The 16483-nt window shown below is 47.4% G+C and overlaps 1 protein-coding gene across 2 annotated transcripts in view; it reads right to left on the bottom strand.

The window, feature by feature from the left end:
- SORT1 (sortilin 1) overlaps nt 1-16483 on the bottom strand; it is a 484851-nt gene that overhangs the window by 232547 nt on the left and 235821 nt on the right. For both annotated transcript variants that reach the window (XM_069238373.1, XM_069238374.1), the window contains exon 13: nt 15843-16011. In XM_069238373.1, the coding sequence (XP_069094474.1) occupies nt 15843-16011 (169 nt within the window). The remainder of the gene's footprint in view (nt 1-15842; nt 16012-16483) is intronic.

The raw sequence follows: 16483 nt of genomic DNA, 5'->3' as shown, positions 1-16483 counted from the left end.
ATACCAAGGTTGTCTTGCCCATGTGGGTGCTATCAGTATGAGTTTGAGTTGGTTTTGACTTAACTTGTTTACTAGATATGGAAGGAGAGGGAGAGGGGGAAAAGCGTACGCAAATATCCCTGACCAATTCATCCATAGAGCATTGCCTTGTGATTCGCGGTGTGGGTACCTGGATGCGAAGTTTTGGCATTTTGAGTTTTCTCTTGTTGCGAACAAATCTATCTGGGGTGTTCCCCAAATTTGAAAGTACTTGTTCAGGACTTGGGGGTGAATTTCCCATTCGTGGACTTGTTGGTGGTCTCGCGAAAGGTTGTCTGCTAGTTGGTTTTGTATTCCTGGAATAAATTGTGCTATTAGGCGAATGTTGTTGTGAATCGCCCACTGCCAAATTTTTTGTGTTAGGAGGCACAATTGTGTTGAGTGTGTTCCTCCTTGTTTGTTTAGATAATACATTGTTGTCATGTTGTCTGTTTTGACAAGAATGTATTTGTGTGTTATTATGGGTTGGAAGGCTTTTAACGCTAGAAATACTGCCAACAGTTCTAGGTAATTGATATGAAATTTTGTTTCGTGTATATCCCATTGTCCTTGAATGCTGTGGTGATTGAGGTGTGCTCCCCACCCTGTCATGGAAGCATCTGTTGTTATAACGTATTGAGGCACTGGGTCCTGAAATGTCCGCCCTTTGTTTAAATTTTTGCTGTTCCACCATAGAAGCGAGAGGTATGTTTGGCGGTCTACCAACACCAGATTTTGAAGTTGACCCTGTGCCTGTGACCATTGTGATGCTAGACACTGTTGTAAGGGTCGCATGTGTAGTCTTGCGTTTGGGACAATGGCTATGCATGATGACATCATGCCTAGAAGTTTTAGCGCAAATTTTGCTTGTATCTTTTGGTTTGGAAACATAGCACTTATTAGCTTGTGGAATGCCTGCACTCTTTGTGGACTTGGAGTGGCAATTCCTTTTGATGTGTTGATGGTTGCTCCTAGATATTGTTGTGTTTGACACGGTTCTAGGTGTGATTTTGTGTAGTTGATGGAAAACCCCAGTTTGTGAAGGGTTTGTATGACAAAAGTGGTGTCGTTTGCGCATTTTTTTACTGTGTTGGTTTTAATTAGCCAGTCGTCTAGGTAAGGGAACACATGTATCTGTTGTCTCCTGATGTGTGCTGCTACTACTGCTAGACATTTTGTGAACACTCTTGGTGCAGTTGTTATTCCGAATGGCAACACCTTGAATTGGTAATGTATTCCTTTGAATACGAACCGTAGGTACTTTCTGTGAGAAGGGTGTATTGGTATATGAAAGTACGCATCCTTTAGGTCTAATGTGGTCATGTAATCTTGCTGTTTGAGCAGTGGAATGATGTCTTGTAGTGTGACCATGTGAAAATGGTCCGATATGATGTAGGTATTTAGTGTCCTGAGATCTAATATTGGTCTCAATGTTTCGTCTCTTTTTGGAATTAGAAAGTACAGGGAGTAAACTCCTGTGTTTTTTTTTGTACTGGTACTAATTCTATTGCATCCTTTTGCAGTAGTGCTTGAACTTCTAGTCCTAAAAGTTCTAAATGATGTTGTGACATTTTGCGTGTTTTGGGGGGGATGTTTGGTGGGAAGTTGTGGAATTCTATGCAATAGCCATGTTGGATTATTGCTAATACCCAATTGTCTGTTGTAATCTGTTGCCAAGATTGGTAGAATTGGCTTAGTCTTCCCCCCACTGGTGTTGAGTGAAGGGGTTGCGTGACTTGAAAGTCACTGTTTAGGTGGAGGTGTTTTTGGAGTCTGGAATCTTCCCCTACTCCTTGGGAATTGACCCCCCCCGATATCCCCTGAAACCTCCCCTTTGGAAGGAACCCTGATATGGTGTGGTTCTTGATTGTTGGCTGGTGGTGTCTGTGGGTTGGCCACGAAACCCCCCTCTAAATGGAGTTTTTCTGAAAGAGCCTCTGCTCTGCGGGGAGTAGAGTGCGCCCATGGCCTTGGCCGTGTCTGTGTCCTTTTTAAGTTTTTCAATGGCTGTATCCACTTCCGAGCCAAACAGTTGTTTCTCGTTGAAGGGCATATTAAGGACAGCCTGCTGGATTTCAGGTTTGAAGCCTGAAGTGCGTAGCCAAGCGTGTCTCCTTATGGTGACAGCAGTGTTGACTGTTCTTGCTGCAGTATCGGCTGCGTCTAGTGAAGAGCGGATTTGATTGTTTGAGATCGTTTGTCCCTCTTCCACTATTTGCTGCGCCCTTTTTTGGTATTCCTGGGGAAGATGGTCTACGAGAAGTTGCATCTCGTCCCAGTGTGCGCGGTCATATCTGGCCAGCAGCGCTTGTGAATTTGCGATGCGCCACTGGTTGGCTGCCTGTGATGCCACTCTTTTCCCTGCCGCGTCAAATTTTCGGCTTTCTTTGTCCGGAGGTGGGGCGTCGCCAGATGTATGTGAATTTGCTCTTTTGCGAGCTGCCCCTACTACCACAGAGTCGGGTGGTAACTGCGAAGTAATAAACACTGGGTCTGTGGGTGGTGGTTTGTATTTCTTATCCACCCTTGGGGTGATGGCTCTTGATTTTACGGGCTCCTCAAAAATTTGTTTTGCGTGCCGTAACATCCCTGGTAGCATTGGGAGACATTGATATTGGCTATGTGTAGCCGAGAGGGTGTTAAATAAGAAATCATCCTCTATAGGATCGGAATGCAGTTGGACATTGTGGAAGTCTGCAGCCCTAGCCACCAGTTGCGAGTATGAGGTACTGTCCTCTGGCGGTGACGGCTTTGTGGGGTATGACTCGGGATCATTGTCCGGCACTGGGGTGTCATACAGGTCCCAAGCGTCTTGATCCTGATCGTCATGACTTATGGTAGTTTGCGCTGGTGAGTGCATTTGTGGCGGTGTTTGTGCCGGCGATGCCTGTGGAGGAGAGGGCGGAGGCGTGACTTTTTTAACCACTTTGGCTTGTGGTTGTGTGTCATCCTTTGGAAGTCCGATCCTTCTTTTCCTCATGATTGGGGGAAGGGTTGATATCTTCCCTGTATCTTGCTGGATGCACAGTCTCTTTTGTGTGTAGTCCGATTCTACACTTTGGAGCTCTTGTCCAAATTTGTGCATTTGGCCACTTAGTCCTTGTTCCTCTGAGTAGGATGAAGGTGTGGTATTTTTCGGCGCCGAGAGAGAATCTTTTTTCGGTTTCGGCACAGACAGAATTTTTGTTCCTTTCGGCATGGATTCTCGGTGCCGATGTTTTTCGGTGCCGGTATCTTGTTTTTGTCTCTCGGAGCCGCTTTCTCGGCTCCGAGGTTGCTCCATGGCGGTCCCTCGACCGGAGTCGGGTGTCTTCGCTATGGGCGTGCCCTTTTTCGGCCCCTTCGACGGGTCGCCTGATTTATGGGTCGAGCCATGGCCTGTTGGCAGTGGCGTCCCCTGGGCTTTCGGTTTGTCGATGGATTTACTTTTCGACGTCTTACTCACAGTTTGTTGCTGTTGTTCGACGTCGGAGTCTCCGGATTCTGATTCCGGAACCGAGAATGTTTCCTCTTCGTCGTCGAAACGTTGTTTTGTCGACGTGGACGCCATTTGGTGACGCCTGGCTCTTCGGTCCCGGAGTGTTTTTCTGGACCGGAAGGCTCGACAGGCTTCACAGGTATCCTCCTTGTGCTCGGGGGACAAGCACAAGTTACAGACCAAGTGCTGATCTGTATAAGGATACTTACTGTGACATTTTGGGCAGAAACGAAACGGGGTCCGTTCCATCGGCTTCGATGTCGCACGCGGTCGGGCCGACCAGGCCCCGATGGGGGATCGAAACTGCCCCAAAGTCTTCCGATGATCGGTGTCGATGTACCTAACTATCCCGATACCGAACGGAACAATACCGACGCTTTCTTCCGAGATTCTGACTAACTTTCCGAACCGAAACACGGAGCGAAAAGGAATACGTCCGAACCCGACAGCGGAAAAAAACAATCTAAGATGGAGTCGACGCCCATGCGCAATGGAGCCAAAGAGGGAGGAGTCCTTCGGTCCCGTGACCAAAAAGACTTCTTCGAAGAAAAACAACTTGTAATACTCCGAGCCCAACACCAGGCAGCGGACTGTGCCAAACATGTGTATCTGCAGCAACATATGCCATCGAACAAATGTAATTGCAGTACAATACTTAAAAGTCTGTGAACTTTCCGTAGTGTCTACTCCTGTTCCTTCCATCCCTTGTCGACTTATCATTAGAAGGCAGCTGAAAGGGTCAGACAAGGGGTCAGCCCTGATGTGACCCCCTTCTTAGGTTAAAGGGTGTGTGAGCTCACTTCTGGCAAATAGCACTGATTCTGGTAGCTTACCCGCTTGCTTAGAGAGTTGCCACGTATCTCTGACACACATGGCCTTGACTGCAGTGTACAGAGACCATTCACTGCCGCACACAAGGAAAATAAGTTAGAGGGAACATTGCCCATCACTTCTGCAGATGTGCTGCAACTAGCAAACTGATAATGCTCATGGCCCACCATGAAGTGGAAGTCCTATCTGTGGGCAGGTAGGATGGGAATGTGAAAATAGGTGTCCTGCAAGCCCAACACTACCATCCAGTCTCCATGGTCGAGGGCAGATAAGACTTGAGCCAGGGTGAGCATCCTGAATTGTTCATTCTTCAAACAGTAATTGAGAGAGCGCAGATGTAAGACTGGACGGAAGCCTCCATTCTTCTTTGGCACTAGAAAGTAGCAGGAATCGCAAACATGACCTACGGATGATGCTGGCACTCTCTCAATGGCTCCTTTGGCCAGTAGGGCCAGTACTTCCCATTGCAAGAGCGTAAGGTGGCCCTCTGTCAACATATCTGCGGACGGGGGAGTGGCGATGGGGTTTGATGAAACAGGAGGGCATAACCCCAATGGACAATCTGAAGCAGCTATTTGTTATCTCCCTCCAGTGGTGCAAGATGGCATTGGATTCTGCTGTCAACAGGATGCCCATGTTGAACTGAGTATTTTAAAGGAAAAATGGCCCCTCATCAGAACACTTACTGTTAATATAATAGAAAATATTGTGAATGTGAATCTCAGCGACTGATGCCACGAACAGATGTACACTGGGTAAGTGACATTTTCAGTTCGATGGCATCTGTCGCTGTAGATACACATGGTATGCATAGACTAGTAAGCAGTTAGTTCCCCATAAGCGGTGGTTTAGCCTGTAGGAGTAGAAGTTGTGTGAAATAGAGTTCTTAATACAGCTTGACCTACTGTAGCTTGTTGTGCGGATAGCACATCTATACAGTAGTGTTTGGTGAATGTGTGAGGCGTAGACCAAGTGGCTGCCTTACATATTTCCTGCATTGGGATGTTTCCTAAAAAGGCCATTGAAGCACCTTTTTTCCTTGTTGAATGTGCCCTGGGAGTAATGGGCAGTTGTCTTTTTGCTTTAAGGTAGCAGATTTGGATGCATTTAACTATCCATCTGGCTATACCTTGTTTTGATATTGGGTTACCTACATGAGGTTTTTGGAATGCAATAAATAGCTGTTTAGTTTTTCTGATGTTTTTTGTTCTGTCAATGTAGTACATTAATGCTCTTTTGACATCTAATGTATGTAGTGCTCTTTCAGCCACAGAATCTGGCTGTGGGAAAAAAACTGGTAGTTCTACCGTTTGATTTAGATGGAATGGTGAAATAACTTTTGGTAAAAATTTTGGATTAGGTCGTAGGACGACCTTATTTTTATGTATTTGTATAAAAGGCTCTTGTGTTGTGAACGCTTGAATTTCACTTACTCTTCTTAGAGATGTAATGGCGATGAGAAAGGCAACTTTCCAGGTTAGGAATTTTATTCCGCAAGAGTGCATGGGTTCGAAAGGTGGGCCCATGAGTCTTGTTAGAACCACGTTTAGGTTCCATGAAGGAACAGGTGGTGTTCTTGGTGGTATAATTCTTTTAAGCCCTTCTATAAATGCTTTGATAACTGGTATTTTATACAAGGAAGTTGAATAGGTAGTTTGCAGGTATGCAGATATTGCTGCAAGGTGTATTTTAATAGAAGAGAAGGCTAGCTTCGCTTTTTGTAAATGGAGCAAGTAATTTACTATATGTTTTGGAGTTGCGTCTAGTGGTTGTATCTGATTATGATGGCAGTACCAAACAATTCTTTTCCACTTACTTGCGTAGCAGTGTCTAGTGGATGGCCTTCTGGCCTGCTTTATGACTTCCATACACTCTTGGCTAAGTTGTAAGTGTCCGAATTCTAGGATTTCAGGAGCCAGATTGCTAGATTCAGCGATGCTGGGTCCGGGTGTCTGATCTGTTGGTTGTGTTGCGTTAACAGATCTGGTTTGTTGGGCAGTTTGATGTGTGGTACTACAGACAGATCTAGCAGTGTTGTGTACCAGGGTTGTCTTGCCCAAGTTGGTGCTATTAAAATGAGTTTGAGTTTGTTTTGACTCAATTTGTTTACTAGGTAAGGAAGGAGAGGGAGAGGAGGAAAAGCGTAAGCAAATATTCCTGACCAGTTCATCCATAGGGCATTGCCTTGGGATTGCTTGTGTGGGTATCTGGACGCGAAGTTTTGGCATTTTGCGTTCTCTTTTGTTGCAAATAAGTCTATTTGTGGTGTTCCCCAGAGTGTGAAGTAGGTGTTCAGAATCTGTGGGTGGATTTCCCATTCGTGGACTTGCTGGTGATCTCGAGAGAGATTGTCTGCCAGCTGATTCTGGATCCCCGGAATAAACTGTGCTATTAGACCAATTTGATGGTGGATTGCCCACTTCCATATTTTTTGAGCTAACAAGCTTAACTGCGTTGAATGTGTTCCTCCTTGTTTGTTTAGATAATACATCGTTGTCATGTTGTCTGTTTTGACAAGGATGTATTTGTGGGTTATGATTGGTTGGAAAGCTTTTAGTGCTTGAAAAACTGCTAATAATTCTAGATGATTTATATGCAGTTTTGTTTGATGTATGTTCCATTGTCCTCTTATGTTGTGTTGATTGAGATGTGCTCCCCACCCTGTCATGGAAGCATCTGTTGTTATTACGTACTGTGGCACTGGGTCTTGGAAAGGCCGCCCTATGTTTAAATTTATACTGTTCCACCATAGAAGCGAGAGGTAAGTTTGGCGGTTTAGCAACACCAGATCTAGAAGGTGACCCTGTGCTTGAGACCACTGTGAGGCTAGGCACTGTTGTAAGGGCCTCATGTGCAGTCTTGCGTTTGGGACAATGGCTATGCATGAGGACATCATGCCTAGGAGCTGTAGTATTGTTCTTGCTTGTATTGTTTGGTTTGGAGACATGTGTTGAATGACTCTGTTGAAATTGTGGATCCTTTGTGGAGTTGGCGTTGCTACTCCTTTTGTCGTGTCTATTATGGCTCCTAGATATTGCTGTACTTTGCTTGGCAGAATGTTTGATTTTGCAAAGTTGACGGTGAACCCTAGTTTGTAGAGGGTTTGTATGACTTGATTTGTGTGGTTTGAGCATTGTGTGAGCGAACTGGTTTTGATTAGCCAGTCGTCTAGATACGGGAACACATGTATTTGCTGCCTTCTGATGTGTGCAGCGACTACTGCTAGGCATTTTGTGAATACTCTTGGAGCGGTTGTTAAACCAAAAGGCAATACTTTGAATTGGTAATGTATTCCTTTGAATACAAACCTTAGATATTTCCTGTGTGATTGATGTATTGGTATATGGAAATATGCGTCCTTGAGGTCTAGGGTTGTCATGTAGTTGTGTTTTTTGAGCAATGGTAACACTTCTTGTAGTGTGACCATGTGAAAGTGGTCTGATTTGATGAATGTGTTTACTACTCTGAGGTCTAGAATTGGTCTCAGTGTTTCGTCCTTTTTTGGTATCAAGAAGTACAGTGAATAAACTCCTGTGTTTATTTGTGTGCTTGGTACTAATTCTATTGCATTTTTTTGCAGTAGTGCTTGAACTTCTATCTCTAGAAGCTGTGAATGGTATTTTGATAAATTTTGTGATTTTGGTGGTATGTCTGGAGGGAATTGCAGGAATTCTATGCAATAACCATGTTGGATAATTGCTAGGACCCATGTGTCTGTAGTTATTTTGTCCCATGCTTCGTAATATTGACGTATCCTCCCCCCCACTGGTGTTGTGTGGGAGGGGTGAGTGACGTGTGAGTCACTGCTTGTTGATAGTGGTTTTGGGGCTTTGAAATCTTCCTCTATTCCTAGGGAATTGCCCCCCTCTATACTGGCCCCGAAAACCTCCCCTGTACTGTCCCTGGTAGGTGGGCGTTCTGAGCCATGCGTGCCTACGGATGGTAACCGACGTATTAATGGTCCTTGCGGCCGTGTCTGCTGCATCCATGGAGGAGCGTATTTGATTGTTGGAAATGTTTTGACCCTCCTCAACAACCTGTTTTGCTCTTTTTTGCAGATCTTTTGGGAGATGTTCAATGAGATGCTGCATCTCATCCCAGTGGGCTCTGTCGTATCGCGCTAGCAGCGCTCGTGAATTTGCGATGCGCCACTGGTTTGCTGCTTGGACAGCAACCCTCTTCCCGGCTGCATCGAACTTCCTGCTTTCTTTATCTGGGGGAGGTGCATCCCCAGAAGTGTGTGAATTTGCCCGTTTTCTGGCAGCCCCTACCACCACAGAATCTGGTGGCAACTGAGAGGTGATGAATACAGGGTCCGTAGGAGGCGCCTTATACTTTTTGTCCACCCTAGGCGTCACTGCCCTACTTTTAACTGGCTCCTTGAAAATGTCCTTTGCATGGCGTAGCATGCCTGGGAGCATCGGCAGGCTTTGGTAGGAGCTGTGGGTTGAAGAGAGGGTGTTAAATAAAAAATCATCCTCTACTTGTTCCGAGTGTAGTTCCACATTATGGAATAGTGCTGCTCTAGCCACCACTTGTGAGTAGGCTGTGCTGTCTTCCGGTGGTGATGGCCTAGTTGGGTATGTGTCTGGGCTGTTATCAGACACTGGTGCGTCGTACAAGTCCCACGCATCCTGATCTTGGTCATCGTGGCTCATGGCGGTGTGAGCTGGCGAGTGTGACGGGGTGTAAGTTGGCGAAGCAGGAGTTACAGGTGGAGGCGAGGGAGGAGGTGTTACCTTTTGTGCTGTTTGTTGCTGAGGAGTAAACTGAAGCGTTCTCTTTCGTTTGACAGGTGGAAGGGTACTGATCTTCCCAGTCCCCTGCTGAATAAAGATACGCTTTTGCGTGTGATCCACGTCAGTGGATTGCAGTTCTTGTTCAAATCTATGTTTCTTCATTTGTGAAGACATAGAATGCTCTTCAGTATAGGAGCCTGAAACAGGGTCTGATGTCGCTTTTTTCGGCTCCGAAAACCCTGTTGATTGTTTTTTCGGCTCCGAGGTAACCTTCCTCTTTTTCTGGGCCGAAAATTCTTGGCCTCTATGGTCTTCGGCGCCACTGTCTCGGCGTCGATCCGTGTCGACACCGAACTCTCGGTGTCGATGCTTCTGTTTAGCACTCTCTCGGTCCCGAGGAGGCTGCGTGCCGGTGTCTCGACCGAAGTCGGACGATCTCGACACTGAATGGGCCTTTTTCGGTGCCGATTGTTGGTCACCGAGAATTTGGGTGGAGCCATGGCCGGTTGGCAGTGGCGTCCCCTGGGCCTTCTTTCCTTTTTTAAGTTCTGATCTCGACGTCTTACTCACAGTTTTTGTAGAGTCTAGCTCGTCGGAGTCTGAATCCTGGATGGAAAAGGATTCCTCCTGTTCCTCTTCTGTCTCGAACTGTCGACGCTCCTTTGGCGTGGACGCCATCTGCAGTCTCCTCGCTCGACGGTCGCGCAGAGTTTTTCGGGACCGGAACGCCCGACAGGCCTCACAGGATTCTTCGCTGTGCTCGGGTGACAGGCACAGGTTACAGACCGAGTGTAGATCCGTATAAGGATATTTGTTGTGGCATTCGGGGCAGAATCGAAACGGGGTCCGTTCCATCGGCGTTGTTCTCCACGCGGTCGGGCCGACTAGGCCCCGACGGGGTGCCGAAATCTACCCCGAAGGGCACCGAAGCGCTTCGATGTTCAACGCGTCGTCGTATGTGTCTATCTCGAACCGGATTGCAACGATACCGTCGAAAATCTTCAGTTTTCAGCTATCTTTCCGTTCCGAAACCCGGAGCGACAGGAACACGTCCGAACCCGATGGCGGAAAGAAAACAATCGAAGATGGAGTCGACGCCCATGCGCAATGAGCACAGAAGGAGGAGTCACTCGGTCCCGTGACTCGAAAACACTTCTTCGAAGAAAAACAACTTGTAACACTCCGACCCAACACCAGATGGCGAGCTCATGCATACCATGTGTATCTACAGCGACAGATGCCATCATACTACTATTTTTATTAACACTTCAAAAATGCAAAACTTAAAGTACTGACCCAATTTTGATGATCTTGGGCCTAAATGTTTTTTTTAATAAAAAGTACTTTTGTAAATTGGTCTCTTTATTCTTTTGAGTGTGTGGTCTCATTTATTGATAATGAGAGTACTGAGGGCACTCAGGTAAGTCACTTGTAACTGGTACCCCTGGTACCAAGGGCCCTGATGCCAGGGAAGGTCTCTAAGGGCTGCAGCCACCCTGGGGACCCCTCACTCAGCACATGCACACTGCCTCACAGCTTGTGTGTGCTGGTGGGGAGAAAATGACTAAGTCGACATGGCACTCCCCTCAGAGTGCCATGCCAACCTCACACTGCCCCTATAGCAGGCCTTACAGCCCTAAGGCAGGGTGCACTATACCACAGGTGAGGTCATAAGTGCATGAGCACTATGCCCCTACAGTGTCTAAGCAAAACCTTAGACATTGTAAGTGCAGGGTAGCCATAAGAGTATTTGGTTGGGAGTTGTCAAACACAAACTCCACAGTTCCATAATGGCTACACTGAAAACAAGGAAGTTTGGTATCAAACTTCTCAGCACAATAAATGCACACTGATGCCAGTGTGCAATTTATTGTAACATACACCCAGTGGGCATCTTAGAGATGCCCCCTTAATACCTACCTGACTTCTAGTGTAGCTGACCAGTTCCTGCCAACCTGCCACACACCTGCCATGTTGCTGGCCACATGGGGAAAGTGCCTTTGTCACTCTGTGGCCAGGAACAAAGGCTGTACTGGGTGGAGGTGCTTCTCACCTCCCCCTTCAGGAACTGTAACACCTGGCGGTGAGCCTCAAGGCTCACCCCTTTTGTTACAGCACCCAAGGCATCCCAGCTAGTGGAGATGCCTGCCCCTCCGGCCACTGCCCTCACTTTTGGCGGCAGGGCTGGAGGAGATAATGAGAAAAACAAGGAGGAGTCACCCACCTGTCAGGACAGCCCCTAAGGTGTCCTGAGCTGAGGTGACCCATGCCTTGAGAAATCCTCCATCTTGAGTTTGGCGGATTTCCCCAATAGGATTAGGGATGTGCCCCCCTCCCCACAGGGAGGAGGCACAAACAGGGTGTAGCCACCCTCAAGGGCAGTAGCCATTGGCTTCTGCCCTCCCAGACCTAAACACACCCCTAAATTCAGTATTAGGGGCTCCCCAGATCCCAGGAAATCAGATTCCTGCAACCTGAAGAAAAAAGAAGGACTGCTGACCTACAAGCCTGCAGAGAAGGAGGAAGACGACAACTGATTTGGCCCCAGCCCTACCGGCCTGTCTCCAACTTCGAAAACCTGCTCCAGCGACGCATCCGACAGGAACCAGCAACCTCTGAAGCCTCAGAGGACTGCCCTGGACTACAGGACCAAGAAACCCCCGTGAACAGCAGCCCTGTTCAAAACCAGCAACTTCCAAAGACTACACGTTTCCCGCCGGACGCGTGAGACTCTCCACTCTGCACCCGACGCCCCGGCTCGACCTGCAGAAAACCAACACCTCAGGGGGACTCCCGGGGGACTGCAAGCCCGTGAGTAACCAGAGACGACCCCCCCTGAGCCCCCACAGTGACGCCTGAAGAGAGAATCCAGAGGCTCCCCCTGACCACGACTGCCTGTAACAAGGGACCCGACGCCTGGAAACAACACTGCACCCGCAGCCCCCAGGACCTGAAAGAACCGAACTTCGACGCAGGAGTGACCCCCAGGCGACCCTCTGCCTAGCCCAGGTGGTGGCTGTCCTGAGAAGCCCCCCCTGTGCCTGCCTGCACCGCTAGAGTGACCCCCGGGTCCCTCCATTGAAACCTATACAAAACCAGACACCTGCTTTGCACACTGTACCCGGCCGCTCCTGTGCCGCTGAGGGTGTGTTTTGTGTGCCTACTTGTGTCCCCTGCCCCCCCAGTGCTCTATGAAACCCCCCTGGTTTTCCCCCCCGAGGACGAAGGTACTTACCTGCTGGCAGACTGGAACCGGAGCACCCCTGTTCTCCATAGGCGCCTGTGTGTTTTGGGCACCTCTTTGACCTCTGCACCTGACCGGCCCAGAGCTGCTGGTGTGGTAACTTTGGGGTTGCCCTGAACCCCCAACGGTGGGCTGCCTATGCCCCAGGACTGAGACTTGTAAGTGTTTTACTTACCTCCTAATCTAACCTTTACTTACCTCCTCCAGGAACTGTTGATTTTTGCACTGTGTCCACTTTGAAAATAGCTTATTGCCATTTTTACAAAGACTGTACATGATATTGTTTCCATTCAAAGTTCCTAAAGTATCTAAGTGAAGTACCTTACATTTAAAGTGTTTACTGTAAATCTTGAACCTCTGGTTCTTAAAATAGACTAAGAAAATGTATTTTTCAATATAAAAACCTATTGGCCTGGAGTAAGTCTGAGTGTGTGTTCCTAATTTATTGCCTATGTGTGTACAACAAATTCTTAACACTACCCTCTGATGAGCCTACTGCTCGACCACACTACCACAAAATAGAGCATTAGAATTATCTACTTTTGCCACTATCTTACCTCTAAGGGGAACCCTTGGACTCTGTGCACACTATTTCTCACTTTGAAATAGTATATACAGAGCCAACTTCCTACACATGATTACAGATATTGCGGGAAGGAATGACAGGTTATAATATTGATGGTGTCTCGGCATTTGTTTGTAGGCTCCGATGGCTCCAAACAAGAATTAAGGCAGTTGATGGTGGCAGTTGGTCGCAAGAAGAAAGAGGAGGGACAACAGGGCCAGAGGACTTTATCGAGAAGGGACTTCTATTGGCTGTTGTCGTTATGAAATGTTTGTTTTTTCCCCCAACTGTTCATGGGAAATTACGCTCTTTGCTGTTTTGTCTTGGCTGCTGTAAAAATAAAGTGAAGAGAGATAAAAGCGTAATCCTTGCCTCCGTGTCCTTAATAGAATTGAAAATTTCCGTTATGTTAGCTAGGAAATGTTTCATTATCCTTAAACATCCTTAAATATCCATGCATTACCCTTGCATTTTATAAAGTACATGTTGAATTGAGGGCTAAACAAAATAAGCTTTGACTGTGTGGATGGTGGGGAGGATTTTGGGGGGGGGGGGGGGGGGGTGGAATACGGGGTCTGGGGCAGAGGCAAATTAAGCAGACGTCTGGTTTTGGGGATTTTGGGAGCTGCGTCCGCAGCCAAGAAAGGACTGAGCCTCCTGGCCATGGTGGTTAGGGAAGGAAAGGACATAGCTGATGGCCTCCACTGTAGCTACGGAATGGGAGCAAGGTGAAATGCGTCAGAAAGCCAAATGACCAAGCAGTGGCCATACTATCCTTAAATCTCTCCAAAGCCAAATAAGCTTGGTCTTCGAAGAGACAGGTTCCAGCAAAGGGCATGTCTATAAGCAAGACATCCTCAACCAGGTGTGACGTTCCAGGTGTGACATTGAGGTGCCACCATAGAAGCAATGCCTCTCCCCATCGAGTTAGTGGTATCTAACCCAAATCAGACTGTGAACTTTGCAGTTACTTGCCTATCAGCAATAGCTTGGGAAGGTTTGGCCTGAGGCCTCATCTGGGACTATAGCCAGCACTTGCACAAACGTGCCCCATACAGTATAGGAATAACAGCCCAATAATCATGCGGTGTTCACAGCCCAGCGTGCCAGGCTGGCTGAAGAAATCCTCTTTCCAAAAGTATCCAGCCTTTTGGAATGCCTATCCAGTGGTGTTGTAGGGAACGCGCCAGGATTGATTCTGGAAGTTAAAGCTTGGACTACCAGACTCTCAGGCATAGGGTGAAAGGAAAGGAAAGGCTGGCTCCCCAGGAGCAGGGCCATGGCGGCGAGCAAAGTTTCTATGCACAGGAGAGCTTGTGCATGGCTTGGCCCATGCCCCAAGCAGGACTTCAGGGAGGGCTTATTTAAAGGGTAGCAAGGGTTCTGATGAAGCATTCTCCTGTTGAGGCATCCCCGTCAAAGCGTTCATTCTGACTTGGACGGTTGACAGCTGTATGACTAAGGCCTCAGCTGCCCTGCAGACCACCATTGCAAAGGAATCCCCTTCCTCTGTAGCCACTGTGGGAGGAGAGAGGAGGCCAGTGGCTGGTGAGGTATCCAGACCACTGGCATCAGCCAAGTCCTCATACCAGTTGCCTTTGGCCATGGACTCTATAGGGATCCTCTCAGATTCCCTCCATCCGTGTTCCTCAGTGAGCACTTCAGTGATATAGGGCTCTGATTCCAATTCAGGCCGAGTGGGCCTTGTCGGCACTGGCCTCATGCGCCACAGGTCCAGCTCTGTATTGGAGTTGGGAATCACAATGGGTTTGGTGGCGCTGATGGGTGTCTGCTACAGTGGGAAAAGCGCCATTGGAATGGCCCCCGCAGGAGGCCGTTAAGTTGCAGCTAATCCAGATCCCCCAGTGGATCCTCATGGGCCAATTGGAGCCAAGCAAGAACCAACTGACGGAGCTCTAGTTGAAGACTTGAACCCATGGGATCTGAAGGTGCTCCAGACGGGTTTGTCTGCCAAAAAATGAAGCTCATGGCCTCATAAAACTCAGAGCTTGGTGAGGGTTGCTCTGGCTCCAAGAAATTTAGGTAAGTGCGTAGCGGATCCAGTTTCCGCTGACGCCTGCATAGAGACCTCCCTCAAGCAAGGTTGGTATTTGTGGCGTCATTCCCTCACATCATCCGAAGAATAGGCGCAACATGGAAAAGTCGAAGAACTTATTGAATGACTTCTTCTGGGACTTGCCAGAAGTCCTAGAGTGAGACTAGGACGGCATGAGCAACTTCTGGAGTGGTTCTGAGACTTCTCACATGAACGGGTCCTGGAGCGGGGCTGAGTTGAGTGACAAGTGGCCAAAGGCTCCATGGCTTGGTCTTTGGGTTCATCCTCTTGCACTCGGCACATGGTATGGACTAGTGGTCCCTCCCAAGGCACCATAGACATACCAAGTGGGGGTCTATCACTGACATCTGTCAATGACAGTTGCTGCAAGGTTTGAACCTGCTGGGTTTCTCGGAGGACATCTTGAAAAAAATACCAAAAAGGCACACAAGTTGTTGACTAAAAAGTCAAAGTCAGTCAAAAAAATGACAGAGGGAAGCTGAGCTGGAGCCACGCTGATGGCATGGAAAAGAAGGAACTGTGGTCAGTGTGTTGTGGTAGCACCCATAGAGGCACTGCGCATGTCACTTCCAGGGCAGACGAAGTAGACAACGCCAGACAAAACTGACCAAAGCCACCTTCCAGCGCACAAAGGGGACGGCTCAAAAGAGTCTGGAACCAGTTTGACACCTGGGAATCTTCTAAAGTAAGGAGTATGCAGCTAGAAGTCTTTATCACATATACGTTTTTTATTAATCAAACAATAGCTAAATAAGCTTTTTGTACAGCTGTATTAAACAGAATATAATTTGTGAAACAAAATCTGTTCACCTTATGTATAGCAAAATCATCTATAAGACAAAAGTACTATTGTCACATGTTTGGTCCAAAGGTAGGAAATGCACACATACTTTATCACACTGATGGGATCGACGCTCTTCTCAATTGCTACAATTATCCCACCAGAGTCCAAGATGGCATAGTGATGGGGTCCCCTTAGAGTCTTGCTCCATGTATAACCTCCGTCATCAGATATGTACACATCTGGGCTCAATACAGAGATGGCATCACCAACACTGCCTGCAAGACAAACCAAGACATCCAATAGATTTACACAGAAGGGATAAATAACCATTATTATCTCATCAATAAAAATATTAATTAATCCTTGGATAGAATTCTACTTTATTTAAGTTTTTTATTTTCCTTTCTTAATGTATGTCTTTTTGCATTACTCCCATATGAATACAATATGAAAACGCAACCAATACCCTTATTTACACACCATATACAAAACGAACAAGTTATTTACCTTCGGTACCGCTTTTTCTGGTGGATACAATAGCTATCTGTGGATTCCTCACCTTATGAATTCACCCTTGCGCCAGCATCTGACGGAAAATCTTCTTCCCAGTTCTCCACGTCGACAAGGACGTCACAATTGCACGGCTCCACGCGACTCCATCTGATGTCACCGTGCCAATAAGAGGTCCTCACCGGCGTGCTGACGTCAGTTTCACCCATTTTTTACGTGCCTTTGAGGCGAACAGGT

Source organism: Pleurodeles waltl, chromosome 6 (assembly GCF_031143425.1).
Source record: "Pleurodeles waltl isolate 20211129_DDA chromosome 6, aPleWal1.hap1.20221129, whole genome shotgun sequence".
In the NCBI taxonomy this organism is placed as follows: Eukaryota; Metazoa; Chordata; class Amphibia; order Caudata; family Salamandridae; genus Pleurodeles; species Pleurodeles waltl.
This window is presented reverse-complemented; position numbering and strand designations above follow the sequence as displayed.